The following is a 12,359-nucleotide window of genomic DNA, read 5'->3' on the forward strand; positions in this document are numbered from 1 at the left end:
TCACCACATGAGCCCAACTTTACTAAGGTTATGCGATGCATGTTTTATGGCCAGTTTTTCATTTCCAACTCAATGGTGTTGGTTATAAGACCATCAGGTACGGTTTAGGTCATTTTCTGGTGGAGGTCAGGTCAAGGTCAGGTCAAAAATGGTCAAATTTCAAAGTTGATATTTTGCATAAAATGGGTATCGATTCGATGCAGCTCATCACGGGGAGTCTAATGATGGTCTTTGTTTTGCGCTACGAGGTCTAGAATTGCTAAAAATTGAGTTTGAAAATTTGACGTCATCAATTTTGAACAGTTTTTTCGCTATAACTTGGCCAAAAAAAGAGGTATCGATCTCAAATTTAGTATGTAGATAGAAGGCGGTAGGGACTATCACATATATTCCGTTTTTTTTCGAAATTCAAAAACTTTTTTGATTTTTTGGCTATTATACTCAAAAAATCTATTTTTTTATTTTTGGGGGTCAAAATCCAAAAAATTCGAAAAACCGAAATAGCAGTTTCGTAGCCCTTTTAATTTTACACCTTTTATGTCTGAAACATTTTTCTGTATCTCTCAAGCTGTAGGCCTGACAGCTCTTCTCGCGAAACCTTTTTTGGGTCGAAAATGGCAAAAATGACGTCACTCTGACGTCATTAGCGGCCAACCTATCATAGCCTTTGGAAAAAAATTGGTCACCATGTGCGCTAGCTGCTCCCGGGAGGGTATTGAAAGTTTGGTGACGATCGGCGCAGCGGTTCTCGAGATATATTGAAAAAAACTAAAGGGGGGCAAAAAAATGTCCCCCCCCACCGCCTGGAAGGTTAAGTAGAAACTGACATTTTGTCTCCTGGCTCAAAACATGACTTTTTCTTGAACGCCACCGGCATAGAAAAGACCACTCGCCCTTAGGACGCGTTCTCATAGAATTACTGTTATACCGCAATTCATGGAAAACGAAAAGCAGATATAGCTGGATAACATATGTTAAAAGTCATCGCTTTGGCTGCAATAATCGCCACAGGCTGTGCAATTATATGGCAAAGCCCCTATGTTGGAGTAATGATTGCACAATGCACATAATACTTACTTTGAGAGACGTCTTGGCAAACTGGGACAACGACTTCAGCGCTTCTTTTCCAACAGAAAGTGCATCATCCATGGCATTTCCGAGTTTCGATCGGAAGGAAACAGTTTTGTCTTTAATTTCAAGATGTGTTCTACTACCCGTGTCGCAGATTTAATTCGAGATGTGTTCTTCTACCTATCCAATTCTCTGTGTGAGATCAATTAAAAGACCGACACACAATGACAGTGAACCGTAGCAATGAGCCTTGTTCACCGGGACCTGTCATAATGCAATGACAAAACGGAAACAAATACACCCAAGCCACCAAGCTTTTCAGCCAAAAGTGTTTGAGATGTAAAATAAGAACACTGCAAGATGAGCCGATAATTTACACCACACTCTGCTCTTCTGTCTACCAACTGTGGTCGCTGCCGGTGGGGTTCCTGTCGCCGACCGGTTAGTTTCGGTGAACCGTTCTGCACACTTGTGCACCGCGGCGTTGGCAGAGGCACGGCCAGGTCGGCACTCACTGAGTGGGGTTTGTGAAAGCAGATGGTAGCGGTAAGTATCCACTATCCAAGTTCTTCATTATATTGTACAAATGCAAATCTAACACTTCTTATTTTGAGGAAAGAAGGTAGAACTGGGAGCGACTTTGTTGGTAGCGTGGTAGATGTTACGAAGTGTCGTTTGACTTAGGATTTGGGCATGGTATTGGCAGCTCATTACAAATCTGATGAACGCCTCTGCCACCCTTTACTGCCGGCGACAGCAGCTGAGCCGGGCGCATATGGCGGGGAAAAAACTAAAAAAAGGATCCCATAAAAGATATGATGCCAACAGTGAAGGCAACATGTAACTAGTGTAGTATATATGGGATGGTGAAAGAGGCGATTTGCTAAAAGCGAGTGGCTGAAAACTGCAAGTTCAAACACGAGTAGAAGGCAACTGTGGGCTGTGACCAGACATGTGCAATACATTGTGCATGGATCCGAGAGGCGGATCTATGATCTCTGTGGATCTCTCCACAAAATGTAGGGGTCGAATATGTGATCTCAGTGGATCTCTCGACAAAATGGAGGAGTCAGATCTATGATCTGAGCGGATCCTAAATAGAGATCCATGGAATCAGATCTCGGATCCATTTTTTCTGATCCATGCACATATCTGGATGTGACTTGAGTTGTTGCAGCTATCCTGGATCGTTGGTTACTTTAGTTTTTTTTTGCATATCCCACTGAAAATCGTCAATGATCTATTTTTGACCTACTTGCAAGCAAGCCAGGTATTTTTTAGGCTTAGAGCATGCGCGTGCAGAGTAACGTGATTGTCTATTCCTCACCTGTCCTGCTTCTCCATTCAGCCTTCCTTCGGACCCTGTGAGAGCGGAAATACATTGAGTTGTTGGTACACATTTGAAAAAGCATAAGTCCCGTGAACAGTTGCTGCATTCATTTGATCTTCATATCCTTCCCCTTCATATTTATATCCTTCATATCCTTGGGCAAGTTGAGCAAGACATCGGGAAGTTGTGACCTTCATAATTAGGCCACGATTGAGAATGGGGAGCGCAGAGTGACGCACAGCTGGGTTACACAAGTGCTGCTCACAGGGACGCACTTGCGCAACTGTGACCTCCAAATGGAAACAATAGTTATCTTTTACTGCTGTGCCGCTTAGATAATCAGAATAGGAATAGCAACTCTGCATGTTTAATGTTCCTCCACCTCGGTAAGGCAAGTGGATTATGAGACCTGGGGGCGTGGACCTTGTTCACCCCCCCCCCCCCCTCCTGCCTCCATCACTCCGTGAATATATAAAGAAGTTACAAAAAAAAGACGTTATGGATCAACAATAAGGACTTCTTTCAAGGGTCAAGAAGTTTTGACGCCAAGTCAAATCAAGTGTAAAAAAGCAGAGGCCGGCAAGAGTAATAATCAGCATGTTAGCAGTCATCTTAATTGCAGGTTTTCTAATCGTTTCAAAAGTTGGGTGATTCACTAAAAATAATGATTATGTTGTTATTTGACGACTTTTTCAAGCGGCACTCGGTTGGGTGGTCAATGGCCAGCTGGACTATTTGGGATGCATACATTTCTTACAATGCAGTGATTTCACGGCGCCATTGGACATTGCATCCATTACAGGAAAAAAGCAATCCAGTGATATAAATACACAATTTAAACACTGCCGACACCTAATGAACAGACCAAGACCCCCCGTGTCGTCATTAGGGGTCGGGTCGTGCCGTGTCACTGCGCCACTCACCCTTGCGCGGCGACTTCGTACTAGGGGTGGTGGAGCCGCTCGGGTCCGACGACTCTCCTCCGTGGTCCGAGTGGTCCTTCTGAGAGACATCTGCAACAAGGGAGCACCTGTCACCAGTGGTTGCAAGTTACCCTGCTGGGAGACGCTTGGAAGAAGGTATTCTTTTCGCTGGTGAAAATGGCTATGCAGACACCACCAATAAAGTGACGATACATTACTTGGTAATCATGCCTTTTGTTAACATTTGTTTGTCAAACACATACTCATTACTAAAAAATAATGATGCTTGAATTGAACCATCCACTGCTACGGGAGAGACGTAATGTGCACTTTCTCATATGTTGTCGAGCGCTTTCCAGCGCACTTTGGGTGACATGAGCACCACACTCTCCTCCTTCAAACGTTCCTTCACAAATCTCCCCACAAACATCATTTGAAAACCAATCTTCAGCTCAGGGACCCCAACCGAGCTGCACGCTAACCGTAATCCGAATCTTTCCCTGTCGAATTGCGCCACTTTTTGACCAATTTCTTCTTGCTCTTCTCGGCTCTGGCTTTGAGTGTGCCGGCCATGGTGGTGTTCACAGTCACTCCGAGTCGCCGAATGACCCCCTGACCGCCACCGGGGTCCCGGCGCACAAAGACACAGTGGGGCGCGGCGGGCACGCGCGGCGGCGGCGCCGGCGTCTGGCGCACCCAGGTGGTGCTCGTTACGCCACCAAGTGTGCGCCGCGCTAAACAAGTGCACCGGGCGCTGATTATAGACGCATAGCGATGGTGGGCTGGCCACGGAGAAGGTCAGCCCCACGCCGCCATATTTATCGGGCAAAGTGAGATACGGTTTGCTGCTGGATCTTGTCAATTTGAGCACGATGATGCACCAGGAATATTAGATTGAGGAAAATAGTCCTAGAAACGATTTAAATGAAAATACCCGGATTAGCATTCACCTACCGAAAAGAAACATGGCTGATGTTGGTGAAGTTCTGGATAAATAGCAAAATGTCACGAAATAAGTATATGTAAAAAGAAAGCAAACGTATGGTGACTTATAGGATCTACCTTACTTTGCCGTAATGTCGGAGGTGATATCAATTTGATTCTTTAAAAAGAAGCAGAAATATCACGTGGCAATAAAGGTCAGTAACCTTGCACCTGTGCAATGTGGAATCGTCACTGATCATGCGAAAGACAGCGATGTTAGTTGGATTGCTGAAGTCTAGATGACAAATGCCCGTATGTAAGTACGATTGCATGTCACCTGTCACTTGTCACGCACTACGCAGAGATCTCCCAGCAGTCAGATTATATCCCTCCATCACACCGAGGCGGGTCTGGGGCTCCCCGCACTGAGCGCATCTGAAGACGATAACGCCTCTGCCGTTACCCACACACCACGTCCCTCGTCGGCTGACCTGACCGGCCGATCAAAGCGATCGTTTGTTTAGCTCTGTCGTGGGTCGTACAAATGACCTTTCTAGCCTGAAATCCGCTGAGCCGCGTCGTTCCGCCTCCGGTCGGCCGCAAATGCCAGGGACCCAGATGGTGCCGGAATGGGACTTATCCCAGTGGAAACAAGTTCGATAGTTTGGATGGCTGATGTGATGACCTATATGGTGAAGAAAGCCTGATAAATGGATGTCTTTCAGGAAGGCTTTTTGGTGTGGCTTGTTGTTACATGGAAGTAATCTTACCACAACGTGCATTAGGTGACCTGAAACATCCAACATGACTGCCGATCCTTAAAGATTTGAACCATATGGCATGAATAATAGGTTGGAATTCAATTTCAAATTGGGTGCAATTCAAGTCGCATCAACTGTTTCAAATGTTGCATATGTCACTGCACAATCTCCCCCGCCTTGACTGTACACTGTGCAAGCGTAATGGTGATTCAACAAAACTTTGTAACATAGAAATGCGTATCCATAAATGTAGTCGTGAACTGTTTGATTTTTGCTTTGACTTACAGCATTCAAACAGTTACTCGACACTGCCTATCTCCTCAGATGAATGCATCCAAAGATAAGTCCAGAAACACGCCACATTTTCAATATTATAAACTCCATTTCTATTTACTATATTCAGTATTAAAACGAGCCATGGAGACAGCGATTCTCAGAACCTGGCGCAGCCTAGCCCCCGACCCCGACTTTGACCTTACCGGGCACGGAGCCGGTGCGCGACGATCCGTTCACCGGGTCACGGGGAGAGGACGGCTCACGCTCACGGTCACGGCTGTGCGACTTCTGAAAACGATGCTGGGGAACGGGGAGGGGCAGAGGGTCAGCGGAAACGGTGGGATACGTTTCAGTCGCAAACAACATATTTCAGACTATGAGAGCGATCGGAGTGACGTTATACTAGCCATTTACTGTTATAAGCCCAACACAAACTGACCGCAGTGACTAAAAACCGCTTGTCTGAGAGAACAGATTACGAATAATCCACCAAAAGGCACTAAATGTTGCATGAAAAAGCCGTTAATCACTGATTGCCGAGGGCCGGTACAAGTTTTGTTTACATTGCCTAAAGTTAAATTCAAGTCGTCTTTTTTCTCGAGTGTTATTATAACAGCAATCTTGGAATCATATCACCCGTTCTCGAGCAGCACTAAACCACCTCGCCGATCGCCTCACCCGCAGCGTGTTGAGAAAGCCGTGCGTCTTCTGCGCGAGAGCCACCTTCTCTGCCAGGTGGCTGTGGGTGTGCACGGACGCCTCGCTCCTGTCAGAGCTCTCGGCTCGAGCCTCGTCCTCACCGGTGCCGGCTCTGCTGAAACAGATGGTCAACAGGTGTCAATGACCGCGCTGACCCTCCAGCGAGAAGCAAGAGACGACCACGGTTTGACTAACAACTTTAACAAGAGACGACCACGGAATAATGAAGACTTCAACTGAAAGACTTCAACGTTTTACAGAAAATTCAGCTAGCTAACATACAGCTAGCAGAAGATACATGTAGCTAGCGGCTAACGCAATGCAAAGGTTACATTCGAAAACACGCAATACGGACAATCACGACAAAGTGCATAGAACCGTGTCATATGACACCCACCCTGATGGGGCGGAAACACATCGGGCTCTTCTTTCGGATAAGCTAATATCTGAGCTCCTCTTTCGCCTTTCGGGTTCTTCCATTTTGTCCATGATGGCTATTTCCTTTGCACCATCCTTCTCAGAAATTTCATTTTCGTTCGCTTCAGCTGACTGCGGTACATGACTTGCCTCTGGAGGCATCCTTGAGAACTTCATTTCCGACACATCCACGTCTTCTGCCGTCGCTGTCGCCAATTCCTCCGCGTTGGTCTCCGTTCCTCTTCCAGGTAACGAAGCCCCAGTCAGTTCATTCACAGTTCCATCATCTGGCTTACACGTCTGACTCCCGCTGAGCTCGTCGGTTCGTTGCAGGGGCGTCGGATCGGGCGACCTTTCCTGTGGCTGGTCCGACTTTTCACCACTTTTGTCCGTCGCACCACTGAAGAGTGAGTCAAACACAGATGGCAATTTCCAGTTTTTGCCACCAGACGCATCCATGGTCGCTTGCGACGGTTCACACTCTAACCAGGTCACAGATTTTCAGCCGGCGCGATACCGCAGCCGCATCGACTACTGAAAAGATTCCGGACCTTTCTAAACACAGACGGCCGAACATGTGGCTCCACAGAAATGGCCGCTGGCGCTCACAGGTGGCTTCAGACCCGGCACATGCCGAACTGGCCTTCGTTTTCGGGCCGAAAGGCCAGCCAAGTGGTGGCGAGTGTGGCTGTTTACCTTGCGGCAGTTTTGTGTCTGTCACTCAACCTGTCAGTGTCAAAATCTGATGTCGGGTGATTAGGTCAGACGCTGTCGGCTACCGCCGGTTTTACGCGCTGGTTTAAATCATTTTTGCCGGAAGATACTTGATTTAAATCAGGGATATGCGGTGCTTTGACAAGACGTTCTTCTCAGCCTGGTCCCAACTTTCTTGGCAAGAAAGAAGTCCGATGTGGCTGATCCTATTTGCAGTCACTGTGTAGTCAGTAGTGTGTGTGCAGGCATACTAGTTTGTACGTTCAAAATTATATCATAGATGATTTTATGCCGGTTTCTTCTGGTCTCGGACCCAGTGTGCCAAAGAAACTGAAAATTGATATGGCGCTTTTCACGAACTGAAAGGCCCAGAGAATGGGCTTACGTGATGACGAATGTGGCTATTTAGAAGAAGGCATCTCACAAAGCACCAAAATTAGCATACGGTGTACGTATGTAGGCTGTTCGGCCTACATAAACCAGGCTATGATAAGCCTTTTATAGGCTGATAAGCAGAGTAGAGCTATGCTCAGGAAGACATACAGCGGTGCGGCGGCGATGTACGGTAAGTCTAGTTCCATCGTGGTACCGTAGGTGGCAGCACCGATGCATTTCATAGGGCAGGCCTCCAGTGAGCAATATCGTTTTGACCATAAAATGCCATATTCTCCATGTGCTCGGTGATTCGGTCCAACAACGTCCTCTCCTACGAACATACTTCATCGATTTCAGTAGGTGATTTGAATTAAATGCACTGAACGTAGCAGATGTGAAGATAGGTAATGCTTGCCGTCATCGCAAGCTGAGGGCAGGCTCGGATGATTCCCCAGAGCCAAAACTTGTGGTGAAAGGAGGGGCACCTGCCCTTGCATAAGTAATCTTAATTTCGTTTTCGGGCTGAACAGTCAGGGATCACCCTCCATCCCTAACTTTCCATCCGCCCCTCGCTAACACAGACTTCAAAACCTGACACTAGATGTCTCTAGCGTTCCCGCCTGCGAGCATGCTGCGCCGCATTGCGCATAACCATATGTGGCCGTCTGCTCAACTGCGGCGGCAGAGCTGTGGCACGATAACGAAAAGATATGAACAGACAAAAAAGTCGAACCCAAAAAGGGATTAACAAGCTCAGAGTAGATTGTATTTACAGAACCTGATGCCAACACCATAGGGTGAATGCACATTTATCGTTTGAATTTGGACGTCGTTGCCATCGGTGATGGATGGCAGCAACTGTTGCCCAGCGGAGATCATTCAGCCTGCTCAGTATTCAGCTATACAAAAAGAGGCGTGGGCTATAGTCTACGTTGCATGAAGATAAACGAGTGTCAGTTTACAGCCCCTGGCCTGACCCGCCTTTGCAACAGCACAAGTTGCTAAAATGAACACAGCAAGCACTGCGGTCGCGGACATACAAATATAACTCAAAAGGAGTTACAGAAATAACAGAACTTCACCAATCACTATTGTCGTAGCATAGAGAGTATGAATCTAGATTAACCCTCGCCCGTATTGGTGTTTTTCCAGCCGCGAACGTATAAGGGGGGGGGGAGGTCCGTTGGACCCCCCCCCCTTGCCGTTTCGCCCCTGATCGAGCTAGAGCTTCGCGGAAAAAACGAGCGTGTTGCCCGTGACGAGAGGGAGCCGATGATACCCAATTTTAAGGTCCTAGGTCATTGGTTGACCTTGCAGGTCAGGTCAATGACCCAAAAGTCGGGAAAATCGGGACCTGTTAGAACGTCGTAAAGTGTGGCTGCTATGGGTTTTTTTCGGGGTGCTGATCACGAATATCATGTTAGTTTTGATCACAGATGATGTCTCCATGCATTTAGTCCAGGTCGGGTCAGGTCAGGTCAGGTCAACCAGTAGGGGTCCTACCGGGTATTCCTAGTAGGTGTCAACCGCCTCTGACAGCTTCGTAACATGTTACGAAGGCACCAAAACTACTTCGTAAATGTTCATATGGTTGCTAAATTCGAATTCAGCTCCAAAACTGGCCTAGAAACATGTTAAACTCAAAAAAGTGAACCGAGGTCATCAAAGGTCAATGACCTGACCTGACCTTCAGGTGACCTTGACACCCACTCTAATGCATGGGGGCAACACCATATCACATGTTTGAACGCTTGAAACCACGAAAAGACTGCAAACGCGCCGCTAATGCGAGCCGACATATGTACGCCGAATCGCGATTCTGGCCAAACATGGTCTCGAAAAGTAGGTCACAGGTCAAAGGTCATTTGGGTCAGGGTCATGAAATTTTCAGGGTAGGTGTAAAATTGAATAACGCGAGGGTACTGAAAGTTTCGTCGCGATCGGCCGCTTTTTACGCGAGTTATTCGCGAAAAACCATGGGGGGGTCCATTCGACCCCCCCCCTATACGGGCGAGGGTGTTATCTATGGCTGTGGGTAGATATACATATATTTACAGGTATTCCATTTCACCTCTCTATCGTTAACGCGTTGCGAACAATCAGGAGAAAACCTTCAGGTGGTAGCATCCCCTTCAGCCAGCGAAGGAGTAGCTGCATTATATTTCCTCACCAATGAAATTCAAAAACATCGGGATGCTGCTGAAAGAACAGGAGCTGAGTGACAACTTTCGACAGTCGACACCCCTATGGCCTATATGACGCTGTTCTAAACATCAAAGGCACTGTGCACAAGAACAAAAAGAGACATCTTAAGACAGGATTCACTTCAAAAGAACTATGCAATACTTTCCACTTTAAACTGAGCCGGCGACTGCCGAAGATGAAGATAAGGATCATCATTTTTGAAATAAGATGAAAGATGCGAATTTCACAGTTTCACTTAACATAAAGCACAAGAAATCAAGCCTAGATGTTTAAGAAGTCTACACATAATGCAAAAATACATATAGGATCATACATTCGTACATTAAACGTAAATAGCAGGTACATAATTAATTGTTCTTTACTTTTGTATTTTTTCATTTATTTATGCATTTATTTAACTATGTATTTATTTACTTATTTATTTATTCATTTATTAAAACAACTCAGCTTTTCGGCTTTTCGAAAAGCCAAAGTTTAATAATTTCTAAATAATTAACGAGCCGAGCACGTTTCATATGTATTTATTTATATGGTTACTTTTTTTTAGGAACCTGCTAAAGGCAAGAACCTTTACCAAAATAATCGAAGTATCTAAGTAAGCACAGTTGATCATACCAACCAAAAGACGACACTCGTCAAGTTCATTCCTGGCACAATAACGCCAGCAATATTCAACAAACATATTCCCCGCCTGGCAGTCCAACTACCATAAACAACACTATCCAAAGTGTGCCAGCAAAATTAGGAAATGTCCGACAAAGTCCAATTCTGAATACATAAATATTCTAATGCTCATCAGGGACCGCCCACTACATTTAGCCACCAATGAACTTGACAGCACACCGACACGAAATTATGTGATGATGTGATTTGTATTCCGGACAGCGTCAGCACTACAGCATAGTACGGCAACTGTAATTTATGGCAATTGTCCTAATGAGACTTGGCGTACCCTGTGGAATATAAATCCCTCGAACATCCACATAGCTACACAGGTTTTGAGCAAATGGCAAATGCTTTTTTGAGCATAGCATAAATGAAACAGTAAAAAGAACTTTTAAATATGGAATTGTTGTACTGGGACATGATAAATATTCAGAAAAAAATTATTCGACACCAGTAAAATGTATATGAATCGGTAGCTTTCGGGGGCTGCTGCCTCCTTCATCAGCCTGCCTTTTAAAATTAGATGAATGCTGCCTCCTTCATCAGCCTGCCTTTCAGAGTGGGATATTTTAAAAGGCAGGCTGATGAAGGAGTCAGCAGCCCCCGAAAGCTACCGATTCATATACATTTGAATATGAATATTTATTGTCGAATATGAATATTTATAATATTTGGTGTCGAATATTTTTTTTCTGAATACAGTAAAAAGAACACTTTTTTCCCACTGAAATTAATCAACAAAATTTTGTGACACCACAAAAGTCTCAAGTTTTCCTGGGACTTTGTCGAGTAAAATCCCTGTGATGTTCTCACCTGTCATTTGACCTGTCCCGTGACCTGGTGAGGTCAATGGCCGACTTGGAGAAGTGTCGCAGCAGGGTTCCATGCAGGGACCGGTGCTCTGGCGTCTTCTCTGAATCTGGAACAGAGTCACAGCACGTCCCGTTGTTATTGCTGTCCGCAGACTCCGGCCGCTCGGTGGTGAAATGGAGCCGCGTGATCCCCTCCGACACCGCTGGGATGTCTCAACTACCTTTGGACAATAGCGTACCGTAGGACATTCCAGAAGGCGCGGGCATGTAGCTTCACCCTCTGAGACACGGTCACACGTTTATAGAGCTCATTTCAATTATTGTGATTGTTCATGCTTCCTGTTGTTTATAATATCGATGTCTGTAGAAACTTAGAATGTTTTCAGGTCATGCAAATCATAATTTGATTCAATTTAACCAGAATACCTACATACATTCATCAGTCGTTTCTATTATGAATAACGTTTTAGCCGCGGTCAAAAAAGTCAATGGATTTTATTATATTTAAAACACGACACAGACAAGTAAGGATAATAGCGCGACGGAAAATAGTAAATACTCTCCAGCTATAACGGCTGACAAATTGTCATCCTACACATCTCATAGGACTTGTTAGCAAAAGCGATGTCATATTTTCTATCCTCTCACATGCAACAGCATTTGAGCGGTGACATGAGGCGCCCAGCCTCCATCCAGCCTCAACTAATGAAACAACTTTCCTCGTTGCAATAACTTGCAATAACGCAGTGCCTAGGTTTTCGTAGAGATCGACCAAAATTGCTAAAGGATAAAGTTACGACGCAATATCGAACCCGGTATGTACTCATACCAAAGGCAACAGAGCCAAAGACCTTCACCCATAACTGAGTAACGCTGCACCTGCATTAGTTAGGACACGGCGACACAGTGTCGGTAACGAAAAACTCGGCGTCGGCCACCTGCGTCCCAGGCGGATAGCGTCCTACAGGTCCCCGGCTCACCGCCCGCAGGCCTCTCGGCGACCTTTCCGAGTGGCCAACTGTCGGGCTCGCGCTCTGACACATCCGTTTTCATAATCGACCGGCCCCAACCGGCGGGCCAGAGAGAGACAGAGTTGTTTCCCTGGTGAGGCAGAATTGTCTCCCGGTTGAGACAGAATTGTCCCAGCGCCGCCGGAGCGCGCGCCCAAACGACCCAGGCCGATGAA

At 46.0% G+C, this 12,359-nt stretch overlaps 1 protein-coding gene across 13 annotated transcripts in view; it reads right to left on the reverse strand.

Annotated features, from left to right (window-relative positions):
* LOC122372850 (multiple C2 and transmembrane domain-containing protein-like) overlaps positions 1-12,359 on the reverse strand; it is a 60,508-nt gene that overhangs the window by 33,940 nt on the left and 14,209 nt on the right. For 4 of the 13 annotated variants that reach the window (XM_043350486.1, XM_043350484.1, XM_043350483.1 and 1 more), the window contains exons 2-6: positions 11,175-11,280; positions 5,964-6,096; positions 5,489-5,585; positions 3,325-3,414; positions 2,399-2,433 (exon numbers count right to left, since the gene is read on the reverse strand). In XM_043350486.1, coding sequence (XP_043206421.1) covers positions 2,399-2,433; positions 3,325-3,414; positions 5,489-5,585; positions 5,964-6,096; positions 11,175-11,280 — 461 coding nt within the window. Of the gene's footprint in view, positions 1-1,077; positions 1,165-2,398; positions 2,434-3,324; positions 3,415-3,806; positions 3,976-4,278; positions 4,395-5,488; positions 5,586-5,963; positions 6,100-6,381; positions 6,942-11,174; positions 11,281-12,359 lie in introns of those variants that run through there. The other 9 variants (XM_043350485.1, XM_043350482.1, XM_043350478.1 and 6 more) reach the window with 8 other exon arrangements.

The sequence above is a fragment of the Amphibalanus amphitrite genome, unplaced genomic scaffold, assembly GCF_019059575.1.
Source record: "Amphibalanus amphitrite isolate SeventyFive unplaced genomic scaffold, NRLGWU_Aamphi_draft 001408F_arrow, whole genome shotgun sequence".
NCBI lineage: Eukaryota > Metazoa > Arthropoda > Thecostraca > Balanomorpha > Balanidae > Amphibalanus > Amphibalanus amphitrite.